Source organism: Primulina eburnea, chromosome 8 (genome assembly GCF_022965805.1).
Source record: "Primulina eburnea isolate SZY01 chromosome 8, ASM2296580v1, whole genome shotgun sequence".
Lineage (NCBI taxonomy): Eukaryota > Viridiplantae > Streptophyta > Magnoliopsida > Lamiales > Gesneriaceae > Primulina > Primulina eburnea.
The window spans coordinates 40876338-40896936 of record NC_133108.1 but is presented as its reverse complement, the minus strand read 5'-3'; the positions used below and the strand labels follow the sequence as shown (position 1 = coordinate 40896936).

The 20599-nt window shown below is 30.5% G+C and overlaps 1 protein-coding gene across 2 annotated transcripts; it reads right to left on the bottom strand.

Moving 5' to 3' along the window:
- Positions 1-88: 88 nt before the first annotated feature.
- Positions 89-10540, bottom strand: LOC140839793 (uncharacterized). Of its 2 annotated transcripts, XM_073206732.1 has the most exons (21): positions 9570-10539; positions 7273-7344; positions 6973-7177; positions 6789-6885; positions 6137-6232; positions 5945-6034; positions 5685-5822; positions 5514-5603; positions 5328-5409; positions 5152-5211; positions 5022-5074; positions 4755-4921; positions 3975-4188; positions 3786-3843; positions 3655-3711; positions 3314-3559; positions 2057-2121; positions 1885-1941; positions 1697-1790; positions 723-863; positions 89-619 (listed from the first exon to the last, which is right to left on the bottom strand). In XM_073206732.1, exons 1-21 carry the CDS (start codon positions 10278-10280, stop codon positions 491-493), a joined length of 2922 nt encoding a protein of 973 aa, XP_073062833.1. In that variant the 5' UTR covers positions 10281-10539; the 3' UTR covers positions 89-490. The 2 variants fall into 2 exon arrangements, with proteins under 2 accessions (XP_073062833.1, XP_073062834.1); XM_073206733.1 differs by lacking the exon at positions 5514-5603 and having other exon boundaries at positions 9570-10540.
- Between the last annotated feature and the right edge of the window lie 10059 nt (positions 10541-20599).

The window sequence follows — 20599 nt, the reverse complement described above, 5'->3', positions numbered from 1 at the left end:
CTGGATGTAGCACAAGACTTCAATAAACAAGCATTAAAAAAAAGGAAGAGTTCCCAGAAAATTAGCTATTTTGATAAGAGATGACAGAGAAAATTATCCTAAAGATCCATAGAGCAAATACGATTCTTCAGTTACATCATATGTGCACCATACAGAAACACTAATTAAACCATTTCCCGCTATCCAAGAAATATTTACAAGAAGCTAAAACCACAGCAACGAAAAAAATAACGAGACAAACCTACTGTTACATCAACAAGAATTAACAGCAAATGACAAATTTTTACAATGCCCGTATCCCACATGGCACAAAAAAAGCCTCTCACGGTGTTTTCTGGGTCCTAAGAACTCATCCACAGTTCATCCGCAGCTCCTGATTCACTTGAGCAACTGGTCAAAACTATGAATATAAATTAAAGATGATATACAATAACGCATTGAGCCGAAAAAGAAAATGGGTTCACTGGCTTTGCTTTGCTAATCCTTTCAATCACTGAAAGAAGGCATCAGAATCCTCTTTGTCTTGATTTAAAACACCGCATTTAGGAACTAGTTTTTCTAACATAGACGTTCCCTTGAAAGTTACCATTTGCCAACAGATCTTTTTGTAATTCGAAAGCTGCAAATGTACAAGACCAGAATAGTAGGCCAAGAAAGATTATTAGTTTTAACAGGTTCAGTTCTATTTATGAAAGAAACCAGGAAAAGAGGCAGAGTTGTACCTGTTCTTCCGGTATCTTTTTAAACCCAAACTTCTCCGTCCATATTGATTTTGCCTCATCGGTTGCTGGAAGAACAAAGCTTCTGACATTCAGAAATGCAAGTAATTTCTCGATGCACGAGTAAAGGACTTGGAAGTATCCCTGGAAATATTTGAATTTCATGAGAAGTGCCACAAATACTTTAACATCGTGACAAAGATCGAAGTATATCTTGATGCAAACTAATTAAGAGTCCCTCCTCGTGCCACCTAACGGTTCCCCACTGATAGAAGTGCCAATATCATGACGTGGCAAATGCACAATTTCACAGCCAACCAAGTCCAAAACCACCAGCCACAAGGAAATGGTAAATGTTGCTCCCAATTTCCAGTTTTAAGTGGCATTTTAATTTTTAATAATCTGCCTTCACTTAATTAACTTCTCTGCCATCAACAATCACCCAGACACCAAATACACTATACAATCACCACATTAATGTTTTTCGTAAGTTCAACCACTTAGACAGTATAACTATTAAGTTAAGTAAAGTGTGCTGCATTCTCTGAACTTGTCAATCCATTGTATTCCAGTAATTTATGCATGATAACCAAACTTGCTTCTATAGCTGTTACTGTACCATAGAACACTTGCTTGGGTTGTTCAAGTTCTCTCTTCAGAATGGCTCTATGAGCATATTGTATATTTCTTTCTGTATTGTTAGGAGATAATAATGAAATTCACCTTAAAATAGAGTACATCTAGGACCTGGGAATTCAAACGAAAAATAAATAGAAGGGCACCTGAGAATGAATGCTTTGTTGGAGGTAGACAGCAAAAAATTGGTTTTTTATTTATGTAAATGAAATCTTTAAGAAAAGAATTGCCGGCATGTGTAAACAAAGATCTAAATTAACAATCTCCCGAACCCAGCCGTGGTTTGGAAATATAATATAAAAAGGACTGTTCCTGATTAATAAGAAATAAAAAAAACTTACCCTGCCGTGGTTACCCTTGCGTGTTGCAGCCAACGGGAGTTCAGCTATATCTTGTCCGAAAATTCGCAAAATCCCTGCTGATACAACTATTGAGCTGCAACATGTATGTAAGAGTAACTAAGCGTGAAAATTAAATTATCAGAAGATGAAAGGGGGGAAGTTTACAGTAATCAAAGTAGGGTGCTTACTTCACAGTCAATATCGCACAATACATTCCACTAAAGTCTTGGCCTCTAATATTCCTCCTGTCATGGAGTAAGGGTTAAAAGGAAGAATATTGAGGGAGGACAAGAACAAAGACATGAACATAGATAAGAAAAGCATACAAGGCAGATAAAAGGTTAAAGTATTAGACAATACCCATAAACCATAGAGGGGATAAAATCTCGTCCAGTTTCTGAGTCCACAATTGGGTCAAAAGAATCCTGGAACACAAGTTGATAAGCAAATCCAATGATGCACACTTGTCTTATCCACAGAATAACATTAATGTATCAAAAAATGAAGAAAAATATAGGGCGGAAAACTAAAGCATCAATAAAGTGATCAAGTTAAAAAAATATCTATTATCAGCTTAACAGTTCATGATTAATTTGGGATGACAGTTGCAAAAAATCCTGCCAGAGAAAACCATAAGAATTTAGCATGCAGATGACTTCTTTTAGATAATAACTTACAATAATATATGTTAGATAAAATGGAATTCACATGCATGCAACCACAGTGAACTCATGCAATTATAGAGTTAGTTCTAGTTGTCAAGCTGCCAATTAGCAACATTTTGATTCAGATATACTAGGGGCAATGTCCTCTAGTCAACTGGCTCCTAGTTTGGTAGAGCAAGATTATAATTTAATCAAATTCGGAACCCCAAAGCAAAGCACATTACTTCCTCTAAAAGCTATCGAATTCTTCTTAATTCGTTTTTAGAGGAAAAAAAGAAGGCAGAGGCTGAATATGTGTTGCTCTGGGTCAGTGGTCCTTAAATCACGCACAGTTTAATTAGGCAGGAAAAAAATTCAATTCATTTTATATGTTTTTTATAGAAAAGAAACATATAATTGTTTTGGTTCTGTTAGGGTGGTTTCTTACATAAATAATTATTGAATTATCATGGAGCTGGACGATATTTTAACAAATACAAAACAAAACATGCCCAATCATTTCTATAAAACTAGAGTCACATTTTTAGATTAATCGATTTTATGCAATTTGTGATTCGTCCTTCACCTAGAAGAAAGGCACTGACCAACAACCTTGCTTCTCCCACTCTTCAAATTCCAAGACTCACTCTCAGGTACACTTAAAAACAGATCTCAGCCATCTTGATATCCATTATTCCATAGTTCTGTAACTAATAATTACCCACTAGGTAAAATGAAAAATTTACGCTCAACTAGAAACATTGTGTGTCTAGCAGCCATCTTGATATCCATTATTTCATAGTTCTGTAACTAATAATTATCCGCTAGGTAAAATGAAAAAAAATTACGCTCAACTCAAAACATTGTGTGTCTAGCATTGCAAGTATTCCTCAGATCTTGCCATTGACCATTGACCAAACTCAATCTTACTAACCATGAAAATGAACAGTAAATATGATGCAACAGTTCTTACGTGAAATATAGCTACAGCCTGCGACAGCAACACTCTGGTTTCCCGAGAAGTAATTTTTCCATTCAAAAGCCTCCATCTCATATCAAGATCAACTTCAGCAACTGGATTCTTTTCTATATGCTTCTCTCTTACAATATTCAGAGAAGAGTCCAGGATCTTTTCAGCACCAGCATTCAGTAAATCCTGGAGCGCGGAATACATTCTCTTGCAATTCGAAGAACAGAACCATTTTCCATTTGGAAGCTCCTTCAGAACAGATGCTTACTTTAGAGAGAAATATACAAGAGTCTAGGAACAAAAAAGGTAATTGATCCAGATTAAACCTAAAAGACTGTGTGCACCTTTAGATCAGCCATCTTGCATTTTTTCAAACAGCCTACATGATATTCCTTTTCACACTGGGAAATACCAAATTATTTTTTAGGGTATGGTACAATATAACAGAGTAAAACAACAAAGGTAAGAAAAATACCTGATCACACAGTAAAACAGTACGAGGACCAAAACCAGATTTACTGAAATCGTAGCCTCTGCAAACATAGTAACTTCATATATCAATAAAAACAATATTAACTACAATGACTATATGACGTCAGGGAAATCCACAATGAAAAATAAAAGAATCAAGGAAACTGCTCTATATATGTGTCATGTGTGTAACCTGCAGATAACACATGCTATCAATTCAGCTTCTTCTGGGTTTTTGACAATGCGGATGCAGCGATTTGTTATCTGCTCAATGGGATCAATACCTAGAACTCTTCCAGCCGCAACAGCATTAGAATTGTGCTCAACAAACCTTTCCTTTTGGAACTTGTTCTGGCAATACGTGCAGTACCATTTGCCACGAGGAATACTCAACAAGGAGGCACATTCTGCATCGCGAGATAAAGATTGCGGTTAGACATAAGATCTGTATGAACATCGCAAATCTCTACATGTACAACACATCAGGAGAATTTCAAATGAAATCCAGAATCATTTTAAGAAAATGCAGCATCAACTAGAAGCAAGTGTATTATAGAACAAGGTTCATAATGTTTTCCACCAAAGTGTCCCACAAAGATCTCCAGTTGATGTTCACACATTAAATTTGCCTATCATTGAGCCATATATTTAACAAGACTGGACAAAGAAGAAGGGTTGAGCTAATTTGACAAACATACAGTCTACAGGATGTGCCATGCAACCCAACCCCACAGATACAAGCACAATCGGCAAAAAGAGATTAAAAACTTTAATATAAATAAAAATTGCTACGTTCGGACATCGAAGAGTTACTTACATGCCATCCAAATCTAACACAAGCCTACACATAAATATATATGTTTGAAAAAAGTGACTCGCAAAATTTTCATATTACAGGAAAAGGCGTGATTCTTCAGGTAAATGTGAAGACAAATCAACATCAACGTATACACATCATAAATCTTAACTTCACCTTTGTGGAAGGCCCTGGGACACCCATCACAAAGCACAAGTTTCCCACCATCTGCACAAATGATGCACAAGTCATCGTTGTCTTTTGCAGATAACTTGCGCCCTTTCAACAGCGAGACAGCGAATTCATGGAGGGACACCCCATTAGAAGTGTAGATATACATATAGCTACAGAAAAACTAGAAGACGTAAGGAAATTAAATGGAAACAACTAAATATTAATTCAGAAAGCTGACATTGCACAGAAAAATAATCAGAGACCACATACGGTTTCCGGCGGGAGGCACGACCAGCATGAGCTTCAAACTGAGATGGACTAACCTGCTCAAAGTAGGTAAAAAGAAATAGTACATCTGGTAAAATATGTAGCATTTCAAAGAAAACATTAACACAAGTACCAGAGTGCTGCAGCAGCGACACATTATACCCGACCCCATTTTATAGCCATCACGCAATTTCTACAGCAGACAAGCGAGTGATTACAATGCTGAAATTATCTAAACAAATAGATAAATACATTCATACATGATGTGGGTGTAGATGTAAAATAACACAAAGCATATATCTGAATCACCTTGCCATTAGAATAATAAGCAACTTCAGTTCCATCTGGTAACCCACCATCTTCAAAGACCATCCTATGCATTTTCTGATCTCTGCGAAGACCCATGAACATTTTCTAATATGGCATGTAGACGAAGTATAAATAAGACAATCAGGTTTCTGTGATTCAGAAAACAACAAAGCTAAAAGTACAGACTTTTTAGTAATTTTTGGTGAACTCTTTGATTTCGTTGATATGTGTGCAGATCCACTTTTTAAGGGCTTGGAGAGTGACGTATTTGAAAACCTATACACCACAATGGAACAGTTGAATAGATTATTTAGTACTACAAATCAAGAGATGCAAAGAATAGTCATAAACACCAACTTCTTTAAGATCTTTCTCGTAGTGTTGTTCCTCATAGATCCTTGCGAGGAATCACTACCATTAGCACATAAATCAGAAGATGACTTGGAATGGCTTGCCAAAGCACTTCCAGAAAACTTTGGAAATGGTTGCTGACGACTTGAACCGAGGAGATAGAAATCAAGAGGGAGAAAAAGTTTAGGGTTAAAAGAATAAATAATTCGAGTTCCAGAAACAAAACAAAAAATGTCAATCAACTAAAAAGAGAGAAAAATGCCCACATTTTCATTATCTTCTGCTGGCCCCTTCTTGTTGAAATCAGCAATGGGGATCTTTGCGTATATTTTGCATTAGACGCCAACTCTAAATGCCTGTAAAGGGAAAATAAATGGAACACTTTCACCATTTCAATCCCTCTGAAAAGCAGCAAATGAAATAATTGAAAAGGACCAAGACTAAAAGATGATGCATACTTTCTTCTTTTTCTTCCTCGACGGCTCTTACTTTTGGGAGTGTTATGCACTTCACCATTATCGGAAATTCTCAAGCCTAAAAGTGGCTCCAAAGGCCTGGAAGTGCCATGGGAACGATTCAATTAATATTATGGGAAGTACCTAGCTTTAAGATTATCGAACTTGAGTTCATCAAATTCAATGATCTATTTTGTGTATAACTGACGAAGCTAAAAACAAAAACTCAAATCACACACCATGATACAGAATTACAGATGCATTTACTGTTTAAATTTAGGAGCTTCCATATATTAACTTCCCAACATTAAAGGAGACGAGAGGTTAGTGTGGAGCTTTAAGAGTCTGAAAGTCAAGTGGAATATCAAGTTTGACATTAATATTTACAACTTCAGGCATCTAATTCATTCCCACAAATCATCATGCATTATTTATATTTTATCATTCAGACCACGTTTTCAAAATCTGGCAATCTTCAACGCCGTTCAAAAACTTCATATTTCTCAAAGTAATTCAACTATATAACATTCCTAGCATTAAAACTTACAACTTGTGATATAATATTTTCAACAGTCTCAAAATCGTTAGTCAGGTAGCATGTTATCAGAGAACAGACGAGAGTTTAAGCGAACAGATAATCTTCCCGTCAGAGTACCTAGATTTTGTACATTCTGCATCGACCTCTGAATTCTCAATAATCATGCAAGAATCACAAACCGGTTCCACCTCCGAAGCTGCTGCAAGAAATGGCCCTAGAAACCAAAGTACGTCATTTTTTCTTCAAAGTGTAATAGAAACCAACACGCAGGAGTATATTGCAGAAACAAAATTATACACACCCTGGCAATTCATGCAAATAACAGATTCCTTCACAGGCATAGGGCCAACGAATTTATAAATCGTCTCTTCTAATGTCTTTACAGATGACTTTCGGCATTCTTTGACAACATCAAGGAGGCTTTTCCCATTCTCTAAGCATATATACTGTGAGGCGCGCCGGTATGATTTACATGCATGGATTTCAAACTGACAAGGTGGGACTACCTATAATGTAAACATATCTCTTGAATCCATGCCGCTCATACACAAAAGATGAGAACTGGACTGAACCGAGAATTTTAAGAAATCCAAGTGCTTACCCTAACTCCCTGGCATGAACTGCACGTACACAAGATTCCAGTATCTTTTATGCTACCACGTAGTGGAAATCCCTACAGAGATAACATGTCCAATCAGATGCAACAAGCAGTAAAAAACTTTTGGGCAAGGAATTAATATCTTCAATTCGGAATCTCATTAGTAAAGTCGCATCTAAAAGTTTACAGTTCAACAAGTTTAACAGTTTCACTTCTGGACTCAATACAAGTTCATGTGAGTATTCATGCATCTCAGTCAAATCCAGTTTCCATGAGTTGGATTAGCATGTGAAAGGTTCATCTGCTCTTTTCATCATAAAACCTTGTGAGAGAACAAACTTATAAGAATCATTTTCATCACATTTTATAGCCAGCATGTAAGTTTATTAACCTAATTAATTTATAAACCCTCAGCATTCATCTTCACAAATACACGGTACATGACATTGATGATTACAGCAATTTCAATTGTTTAATTAGTATAATATGATAATAACCATGATGGACAATTTTTTTAAGAAAATTTACGAAAGAGAAAAATCATTTGTATTTCCTTGGCCATCTTGTTGGATTAAATATCTTCTTGGATTTTAAATTTTAAAGGGGGGAACTTTGAAAAAATCATTTATCTTTGTTAAATATTACACATGTGTTATTGCATTAAATACGTCGAATCCCAGCACCTCCGTATTCATAAAAATAAATTACATGGGATTACTAGTCAAATCGGTCATTCATAAGAAAAGAACAAAGCAACAAAAACAATTTTATAATTTTTGCCCTTTTATTTTTAGTTTATCCGATCATATGATATGCCCAAACAATCATGACAAGATCAATTTATGTCATTGATTCTATTCCGTAAAAGAATCGGAAAAGCTTTCTTCGTGAGTTTGATTTCAAGCAATGTTGTAAATGGCGGGAGGCCGTGGCCGCCGAGGCGGTGCCCAGGCGGTTGAATTATTTAAGTAATTTTTTTATAGATAATCATATATAATCATGCAATATAATCATAAATAGTCATCATTTTTTATTTAAAATGTGTAATTAAATAATGTTTAAACATAAAAAAGCTTCATACAATATAATATCATCTAGATAATGTGCAAATAAATATATAAACTCCTCATCGGATGCTTTAGGATATGCTTCAACTTGTTCTACAACACCCGCAATATGATGTTTCATCCTATAAACCCTTCCTTTAATAAGCGACTTACACAACTTGCATTTGATCAAATCCCTTTTTTTTATTAACAACACCTCATATTCCCAAACAATATCATTAGACTTTGGCTTAAATTTCAACTCCGGTTGTTTATCTTTTTCCGCCATTAATCTTCAACAATAAATCAATAATAATAGGAAAAAAACAAATTTGATTTTTGAAATAACAAAATCTGAAATATTATAAAAAAAATCTTAAATAATAAATATACAATTCCTAACCTAAAGCCTCTAGTTGTTGGCGGCGGCGGACAGTTTGTGTGGTGGGACTAGTGGTTGATAGTGAGATGCAGTGAGAACCAAAAAAAAAAAGTGGAATGTGATTTAAATAACTAGGATTTTGAGCTTTAAAATTAGTTGACTTTGACTAAGTTTTTAAAATTTGTGTTGACTACAACTTAAAAATATTGACTGCCTCACCTGGACCGCCTACCCGCCGCCTCATGCGTAGGCGGGGTGATCGAGGGCCGCCTACGTCTAGGCACCACCTAGGTGACCACCATTTAGAACACTTATTTCAAGGAACAGTTAAGTGGCTGCTAGCACAAATCCACATTTGAGATGTAATTCGCTGATTTATCTGTTGTCTATTGATAGATTTCAGTTGCATTTAAGAAGTACTGAGAAACTATACTTACCACTCCAAGGAGAAACCTAAAAAAATTTGTGTATCCTATTGTGTAATTATGCTCTATTTTAATATTTAATTTATTGGAAGGAGGAAGGATATTTCTCCTAAGAAAGAAAAATGGGAGAAAAGATTGTTCAACAGAATCCAGCTCCAGCTCCACCCCTAAACCTCCACCCCTACTTATCTTCCCATCGGATAACCAGTGCACACACATTACAACTCCTTTTTAAAAGGAACAACAAATTGGACCCATGGATTAACATACAAATTGGACCCATGAATTAACATTACTAAAATTCTGAAGTATAATAAGTGATTCAACACCCGGAAAAGAAATTAAAGGCTAATGCTAAAAACAGCAACAATAACTAATATAGAAATAAATTTTGAGAAATAGACACTTGAATAATAATCAGCAGAGAAAAGTTACAGAGAAGAATACCCTCTTGCCGCCATTGTAGAAAACTGGATACCCTTCCAGCAATCCGGTCTCAAAAAGCTCCTTCACTGTTGACGGCCTCCCTTTTATTGCAATTTTCTTAGAAATCTCTGTCTTCCTTACATTTGGACTAGCCATCACATTCAACTCCTCACTCTCCAATTCCTCCACTTCCAAAGAGATTGCATCTTCTAAACCCCCAGGAAACACACTTTCCAGTTTCTCATCCTTAGACTTAATTATCGTAAACCTTCTTGTTCCATTGCTCCTCGCCACAGATGCAGCCTCGACCATTGGCTCCTCTTTTACTTCAACCTCCACCATTTCACCATCTACATAGCCAGAATCACCCAAATTACCCTCATTCCCACCCGCATACACAGTATCACCACCATGGTCTACAACTTCACCATTAGAAACCACCACGGCCTCGTCACCTTTGTTGCAAATTCCCGCATTACCCCTCACTTCACCAAAACACCGAATCCCTCCCCGGCTTACCCTCTTCAACCTCTTACTCCTTGTATATACAGCGAACCCATTCGCCTCACTAGGCCTAACTCTAGTGACATAGCCTTTATCCACACAATCCGGCCCGGCCGATTCAGACCGGCTGGGGTAATCGGATCCAAACTCGGTCCCCTTAATCTGAACTGAACTCTCAATTTTCAGCCCTAATTCCCGATTTATCACTGTTTTATCGTCCTCTTCCATAATTCTTTAAATCCACTGATGCTGTGCAAGTGAACACAGCAACAGATGACAAAGACAGAATTCAGTAACCGATCCACGTCAAAAATCGAACACAGCAGCATGCATCGAAGAGGTAAGAGGACTAAAATCAAGCAGCGAGAGATAGAAAGATGGTAGGTGTGAGTGAGAATCTTTTAAAACCTACTAAATGACGGGTTCCATTTCCTGCAGCGGACTCTTGGTAAACTTGCAGTCCAGTACTCTAATTTGAATTGATATCGCGTTTTAGAAAGAACACTGGACACAAACGTTTTACCTTTCTGTCCAATTAGAACTAAAGGAGGCGTGGTATTCTATATTTAATTTTAAAAATTTTTATACCAATAAACTTTTAGATATTTAATTACTTTCAATTATTTTTTTAGGATGATATATTTATGTGGATTTGGTAGATTTTTATTAACTCTTATGAAATCTTACAGATTTGTGAACAGAATTTCATGAACTTTTGTAGAATTTTTGTACAGATTTGTGAACAGAATTTGATGGATTTTGAGATTATTTGCAAGATTTTTTTATAGATATTTACAAATTTTTTAATTGATGATGCAAATTTTGTACTTTAATGAATATATATATAATTTATTTGGATTAATAATTATTTAACATAAATAACATCTTCACTTTGAAATAAATTTACTTATTTAAAAAGTAAATATGTTTAATATATGGAAAAAAATCACAATTAATTTAACAAAAGCAAAATTTCAATCCTCATGTCTATCCAACATGCATAAATGATTAATCAATAAAATTTTAATTTATAAGCATATATAAAAATTTAATCAAATATCGATAAATAACTAATCGAAACAGTATGAAATTTAATAAATTTTAAACAGTTTTTTATGAAAAGGATGTAAAATTCGTTATTGTCAATATGATCAACGTCACTCCACATTCGATTTGCTATAGCATCCCTCCACATTCGAATTTATTTATCTATCACACACCGTTTGATTCAAACGATAAACATCTATGCAAAAAATTTGAGCACACGCATAAACAGATATAAACAAACAACGAACGAAACACAGAAAGAAATACATAGAAATCATAATTTTTTTAACAAATCAATAATGATTCAAGAGAGGAAACATACCTCTGAAATTCGAGGAACTCTCGACTTATCTTAAGAGAGAAAAAAACTTCGTCTTTGAATGAAGAAGAGTGATATATAGGTGAGAAAGATATTTTATTTGATTAAAAGTCTACCAAAATCTTTAATGTGAATTGAAGACAATTTTTGAGTTTCTATAGTTGTACCTAGAGTTTTAAGGTTTGTACATAAAGAATTATATTAGAATCATTGTAAATATATGTAAATATTGGATACCTATAGATTTTTATATATTTTAAAAAAGTTAAGATTGAATACCACTAGATTTTATAAGACTCCGGAAAAAAATCTAATTTGAATATCACTAAACTTTTATAGAGTTTATAAAAGTCTATGTTCAATACCTATATACTTTTAAACTCTACAAAAGTCAATAAAAGTAATTAAATTTCCAAGATTGAATACACCCTTCATGGAATTTATTAACATTCAAACATTAAAGCCTAAGATACAACTATAAATTGTCAAAAATTGTTATAGGTTCAACCCAAAGATCATATCTCTTCTTATATTTCATCCTCTCATCTATCTATATCACTTTCTCAAATTTTCAAAATATGTCTATATATATGTTCATCTTTCCATTCGTTTTTTTATTGATTGTTTATTTAATAATATTTTATTTTAATATCATAAAAAAATTTGAATTCTATAATTGATTTTGTGATTTTTAATTTATTTATATAAATTAATATAATATTCAATAATAACGAAAGATGATCCAAAAAAATGTTGTTCAATTCTTAATAATTGAATAGTCTCGCAACAATTATGATTTTTTAAATTATTTTTAACATTTTCATTAATATGTAAGCTATGATATTTTTATACAAAATTATATACACACAATGATAAATAATATTCTTTTCATATGTATATTATCGATTTAAAAACAAGGTTACATATTAATCAATTGATGTATTTTTAAAATTTAAAAACATACATACAAACCCACATATATACACATGTAAAGATTAACTGATTTAACTTTTAAATAAATAAATTTAATTATTAATATAAATATTGAAAAACTATTTCAAAATGAATATCTTATATATGTCAATTAGTTATTGGTTCAAAAAAATTAATATAAAACAATATGTTATAATTAACTACAAAATTTATAAAATTTTAAAAAAAAAAATCACAAAAGTCTATAAAAATCTTGCAAAAAAAGTCTACACGAATCCAAATAAATCTGTTTATAAATCTGTAAAAGTCAATAAAAATCTATCGAATTCATAAAAGTTTATTATTTGAAAAGGTTTTTAAAAATCATCAAAACTCTGAATTGAATAAACTCCACTAAGATCGCGTTAGCATTTTGCTAAATTCGAATACTAGTAGGGCGTAGCGTACTCTTATCTACGCGCTCTATGCATTACATATATTTCGTGCCTCTCCTAAAATTATGCTGCTTGATTAGAAAATGTTTGAAAAGTTTGCCCGTTCAAAAGGGGGAATACATTGATGTATATGGTAAAAAAAAATTATTTATGCTACATTAGGATAGTCGAATTTACGTGGAGAAATGTGATTTGACAATAAATTTCAAATAATATATTTTTTATGAATTTGAAATATATTACAATCATTAATAAAATTTTCTAAATTAATTGAATTTTAATTTGAATTTGAAATTTACTCACATTTAAGTGATTCGAGGTCAAATAAATTTATAATTTATAATTTCAAACAGTTCAATCCAAATATAAATTTCAAAAAAATAAATTATTTAATGGAGTGATGGACAAAAATTATGGGCCATTTTCGACCAAGCAAAATGATTTGACGGGACTGAAACGTAATGAACCAACTTTATTTTTGTACTTTGAATTTGTGCATATTTTTTTTTCTCACTTTAATATTGTTTTTTTTTTTCGGTAATTTGTAGAAAAATACCTCTGTCCAAGATTTCTTTAAGATTCAGTACCCAACAGATTTTTTTTATATTTTAGTACCTGACAAAACACCAACTTAGTTTTACTACATATTTCATGTATTTTTACATTTTTACCCTTTTAATTAATAAAAAAGTATATAAATACTTATTTTTGTTGGAAATCTACTATATCCACTCATCAATCCCAATGCATTTGGATGAAATGTATATTTAATTTAAATATTTTTTTATTAAAAAAAAACAAATTCACAACTAATTGAATTTTTTGAAATACTTAGTTTTACTTGTGAAATACTTAATTTCAATTTTAAAATACTTGATTCAGTAAATGAAATACTTAGAATATTTATTAAAAACTGGATATTCGAATATGCATTTAAAAAAAAATTCTCAACTAATTGAATTTTTTGAAATACTTAGTTTTACTTGTAAAATACTTAATTTAAATTTTAAAATACTTGATTTAGTAAATAAAATACTCATAATGTGTATTAAAAAGCTGGATATTCGAATATACATTTAAAAAAAAAAGAAATTCGTAACTAACTCAATTTTTTGAAATATTTAGTTTTACTTTTGAAATACTTAATTTTAATTTTAAAACTACTTGATTTAGTAAATGAAATACTCAGAATGTGTATTAAAAACTGGATATTCGAATATGCATTAAAAAAACAAATTTGCAACTAATTGAATTTTTGAAATACTTAGTTTTATTTGTGAAATACTTAATTTTAATTTTAAAATACTTGATTTAGAAAATGAAATACTCAGAATGTGTATTAAAAAGCTGGATATTCGAATATGCATTTAAAAAAAAAATCGCAACTAATTGAATTTTTTGAAATACTTAGTTTTACTTGTGAAATACTTAATTTTAATTTTAACATACTTGATTTAGTAAATGAAATACTCAGAATGTGTAATAAAAAACTGGATATTCGAATATGCATTTAAAAAAAATTCACAACTAATTGTATTTTTTGAAATACTTAGTTTTACTTGTGAAATACTTAATTTTAATTTTAAAATACTTGATTTAGTAAATGAAATACTCAGAATGTGTATTAAAAGCTGGATATTCGAATATGCATTAAAAAAAATTCGCAACTAATTGAATTTTTTGAAATACATAGTTTTACATGTGAAATAATTAATTTCAATTTTAAAATACTTGATTTTGTAAATGAAATACTCAGAATGTGTATTAAAAAACTGGATATTCGAATATGCATTAGAAAAAACAAATTCGCAACTAATTGAATTTTATCCAAGATGCATTTGGATGACATGTTCATTTTATGTAGATATTTTCTTTATTTTTTTAAAAAAAATTCGCAATTAAGCATTGAACTTTTTTAAGTGCTTAGTTTTACTTGCGAAATAATTAATTTCAGTTTAAGGTAAATGAGATACTTGTAATGAGTATTAAAATACTGGATATTCGAATATGTAGCATAAGTTCACCAAGTGTTCACGTTTCCATCCAAGATGCATTTGGATGACATGTTCAAGAACTTTTCAGCAGCCACAAAGCTTTGAAAAAGAAAAAAGGCTTAGCGCGAAGATTTGAAGATTTCTGGACAATGTTCTTCGAGATAATATCTCGTGATAGGAACAAGTAACTCTATCCGTGGATTTAAAATTTACAGATAAATATGAAGTCGGATATACTTCGATAGTCATAGTTCAGTAGGTCGAAAGCTAGTGGATTTAATAAAACGACATGCAATTCACCCTTGATAAATAATTAAAGAGATTTAATTACTTCACTGAGTTGAATTAGTTTGGCATAGCTTGAGAGGGCGTGTTCAATTGGATATGAAATCTCGTGGAAATCATAGATCATTGTCGAACGAATTAAGTAGATTAGCGAGGGGTAAATGAAATACTTAGAATGTTGTATTAAAATACTATATATTCGAATATGTAACGTAAGTTCACTAAATGCTCGCATTTACTTCCAAGATGCATTTAGATGACATGTTCATTTCATTTTAAAATACTTGATTTAGTAAATGAAATACTCAGAATGCGTAATAAAAAACTGGATATTCGAATATGCATTTAAAAAAAAAAACCAATTCACAACTAATTGAATTTTTTGAAATACTTAGTTTTACTTGTGAAATACTTAATTTAAATTTTAAAATACTTGATTTAGTAAATGAAATACTCATAATGTGTATTAAAAACTGGATATTCGAATATGCATTTAAAAAAAACAAATTCGCAACTAATTGAATTTTTTGAAATACTTAGTTTTACTTGTGAAATACTTAATTTTAATTTTAAAATACTTGATTTAGTAAATGAAATACTCATAATGTGTATTAAAACTTGGATATTCGAATATGCATTTAAAAAAAAATAAATTCGCAACTAATTGAATTTTTTGAAAAACATAGTTTTACTTGTGAAATACTTAACTTTAATTTTAAAATACTTGATTTAGTAAATGAAATACTCATAATGTGTATTAAAAACTGGATATTCGAATATGTATTTTAAAAAAAAACAAATTCGCAACTAATTGAATTTTTTGAAATACTTAGTTTTACTTGTGAAATAATTAATTTCAATTTTAAAATACTTGATTTTGTAAATGAAATACTCAGAATGTGTATTAAAAAACTGGATATTCAAATATGCATTAAAAAAACAAATTCGCAACTAATTGAATTTTTTGAAATACTTAGTTTTACTTATGAAATACTTAATTTTAATTTTAAAATACTTGATTTAGTAAATGAAATACTCAGAATGTGTATAAAAAAACTAGATATTCGAATATACAACGCAAGTTCACCAAATGCTCGTATTTCCATCCAAGATTCCTTTGGATGACATGTTCATTTCATTTAATTATTTTTTTTATTGTTTAAAAAACAAATTCGCAACTAAACATTGAACTTTTTCAAGTACTTAGTTTTACTTGCGAAATACCTAATTTCACTTTTAAAATACTTGATTTCGTAAATGAGATACTCAGAATGATTATTAAAATACTGGAAATTCGAATATGCAACGTAACTTCACCAAATGCTCGCATTCTGAGTATTTCATTTACTTCAGAGTTTTGGAAGAGTTTGCACAGAGCCTTGGGTACACGGTTAGCATTCAGTACATCATATCATCCCAGAGCGACGGTCAATCAGAGAGAGTTATTCAGATTTTAGAGGATATGCTCAGAGCTTGTACTATCGATTATCCTGGTAGTTGGGATTCCAAATTTTCCTCTTGTTGAGTTCACGTACAATAACAGCTATCAAGCGACGATTGACATGGCGCCATATGAAGCACTTTATGATAGGAAATGTAGATCACCCTTATATTGGGACGAGATTGGTGAGAGAAAGATGTTGGGTTCAGAGTTGGTCCAACAGACAGCTGATGTTGTTGCTGATATTCGAGAGAGGATGAAGACAGCACAGTCGAGACAGAAGAGTTATGCTGATGTGAGACATAGGCCGTTGAATTTTGAGGTTGGCGATCACATGTTCTTGAAGATAGCACTTACTTTTAACAAAAATATAGTAGCATACTTGTCCCGGAGTAAAAGTAAGTTCTTTATTTGTATACCGAAATAAATTGTTATTTTTATTTCATGAGAAGTGATGAGCAATATATTTGTTAAAATTTCATTTGCATTGAAATTGCATCATAATCATATTCGAATATCCAGTATTTTATTATCTATTTTAAGTATCTCATTTATGAAATCAAGTATTTTGAAACTAAAATTAGGTACTTATCCAGTATTTTAATACATATTCTGAATATCTCATTTACCAAATCAAATATTTTAAAATGAAATGAACATGCCATTTAAATGCATCTTGGAAGAAAATGCGAGCATTTGATGAAATTACGTTACATATTCGAATATCCAGTATTTTAATACAACATTCTAAGTATTTCATTTACTAAATCAAATATTTTAAAATTAAAATTAAGTATTTCATAAGTAAACCTAAGTATTTTAAAAAATTCAATTAGTTGTAATTTTTTTAAATGCATATTCGAATATCCAGTTTTTTAATACACATTCTGAGTATTTCATTTACAAAAACAAGTATTTTAAAATTGAAATTAATTATTTCACAAGTAAAACTAAATATTTTAAAAAATTCAATTAGTTGCAAATTTGTTTTTTTTTAATGCATATTCGAATATCCAATTTTTAATACAAATTCTGAGTATTGTATTTACTAAATCAAGTATTTTAAAATTAAATTTAAGTATTTCACAAGCAAAACTAAGTATTTCAAAAAATTCAATTAGTTGCGACTTTTTTTTAAATGCATATTCGAATATCCAGTTTTTTAATACACATTCTCAGTATTTCATTTAATAAATCAAGTATTTTAAAATTAAAATTAAAATTAAGTATTTCACATGTAAAACTAAGTATTTCAAATAATTCAATTAGTTGCGAATTTGTTTTTTTTTAAATGCATATTCGAATATCCAGCTTTTTTAATACTCATTCTGAGTATTTCATTTACTAAATCAAGTATTTTAAAATTAAAATTAAGTATTTCACAAGTAAAACTAAGTATTTCAAAAATTCAATTAGTTGCGAATTTGTTTTTTTTTAAATGCATATTCAAATATCCAGTTTTTAATACACATTCTGAGTATTTCATTTACTAAATCAAGTAGTTTTAAAATTAAAATTAAGTATTTCACAAGTAAAACTAAATATTTCAAAAAATTCAGTTAGTTACGAATTTATTTTTTTTTAAATGTATATTCGAATATCCAGCTTTTTAATACACATTCTGAGTATTTCATTTAGTAAATCAAGTATTTTAAAATTTAAATTAAATATTTCACAAGTAAAACTAAGTATTTCAAAAAAATTAATTAGTTGCGAATTTGTTTTTTTTTTTTTAAAATGCATACTCGAATATCCAGGTTTTTAACACAAATTTTGAGTATTTCATTTACTAAATCAAGTATTTTAAAATTGAAATTAAGTATTTTACAAGTAAAACTAAGTATTTCAAAAAATTCAATTAGTTGCGAATTTGTTTTTTTTAAATGCATCTTCGAATATCCAGTTTTTATTAAACATTCTGAGTATTTCATTTACTGAATCAAGTATTTTAAAATTGAAATTAAGTATTTCATAAGTAAAACTAAGTATTTCAAAAAATTCAATTAGTTGTGAATTTGTTTTTTTTAATAAAAAAATATTTAAATTAAATATACATGTCATCCAAATGCATTGGGATTGATGAGTGGATATAGTAGATGTCCAACAAAAATAAGTATTTATATACTTTTTTATTAATTAAAAGGGTAAAAATGTAAAAATAAATGAAATATGTAGTAAAACCTAAGTTGGTGTTTTGTCAGGTACTAAAATACAAAAAAAATCTGTTGGGTACTGAATCTTAAAGAAATCTTGGACAAAGGTATTTTTCTACAAATTACCCTTTTTTTATCATGATATAAATAACTAAATAATTACACATTACTTTTAAAATTAAACGATACCGCAAGGGTCAAGATATAATAATTCAATCATCATGATGTATTTTGAACATTTTAATTAATACTTTAATTTATACTTTATTTAAGAAATAATTATAGTTCGTTTTTTTTAGGTAAAAACAATGATAACTTCTCTTATTACTTAACATTCTAAATTCCATTAGAAATTTAGAATTGGCAAGCGTGTGTGTTTGTTCAAAAAATATATTACGAACCACTTGTGACTATATTTAAATAAAAAAAATTTGGCAATCGTGTGTGCTTGGTTCAAAAAATATTCGTGCTCAATGTTATTTGGATAAAAAAAAACACAAAAATTCCCATGAGACGGTTTCACATATCAATTTCGTGAGACGGATCTCCTATTTAGATCATCCATGAAAAATATTATTTTTTATACTAAAAATATTATTGTTTATTGTTAATATCGTTAGTATTGACCCGTCTTTCAGATAAAGATCCGTGATACTGTCTCACAAGAGAGCTGTTCTAAAAAAAAAAGGTTTGATATATAAAACTTAATCGTTGGTTCGTTTTATCTGCATTCCTAGCTTGGTGAAATTAGATTGAAAAACGAATATAGAATACTGCTTGGGAGTTGGGAAGTAGGGCTAAAATTAAATTCAGCTCAGTTAATTTAGCTCAAATCCGATAAAATAAATGGTTCGGAAAAAAATTAAATAGAGGTCAATTATTATATGTTCAATTGTGGTTGAAGAATGTGAAAAGTGGAAATAAAAGCACTTTGGCTTTTTCATTTTAGATTTCAGCCAATTTTATTATAATTTCATGTTTTGTGAATTTATTTTGATTTGTAAATACTAAATACATAATATTCATAAAAATATAAATCATGTCAGAATTTTATTATTTCAATTTTCAGTGTTATATTTTTTTGGATTTATGGTAAGTTTGTTAGCTTAAGATATTAGAATTAACAATCAATTTTTTCGTATGACAAAAACTTGTGTGAGACGGTCTCACGGGTCGTATTTATGAGACGTGTCTCTTATTTGGGTCATCCAAGAAAAAATATTATTTTTTATGTTAAGAGTTACTTTTTATTATGAATATGGGTAAGATTGACCCGTCTCACATATTAGGATCGGTGAGACGGTCTCACATCAGACCCACTCTTTTCGTATTGTCATAAAATATGTGCTAATACCTTCTTGATCTGCATTTCATTTTAAAAAAAATTAAATATTAAATGGTGGTGTGTAAATTAAATGTGCAAATCTAGAAATGGGGGATCATGAATTATGAAAATAGTCCTAAGTCAAGCCTCAAATATTTAATTTTCTTCATTTTTATCATTTGAAGTCAAAGTCAAGCCAACTAATTATTAAAAGAACATTTCTAGTAAATATACACACGAAATCAAACCTCGACGGCTTCAATATTTATGAATTTTGGTTCATATTGAAAAATGTAATTACATGAGTTATTATGATGATTTTTTTTTTTTTCCAAAAGTTGGTACCATTTATTCTTTTTAAATTCGGGTGTAAATATAAATCTCAGCCTACTAATTGTACAATTTAAGTTAATATAATAAATCTATTAACATGGAGAGTTCGTTTCACCTACCAAAAGTGGCTCACGATTTGTTCTCGAAACTAGAACCAAGTTTCTTCGCGCAATAAAAAAGAGCTAGGTCCATATAATGGCGCCAACTAAATTAAAATTATATTTATTGGTTTAATAATAATAAAAAAACTCTCGTGAGATTAATCCAACCCAACCCGTGAAAAA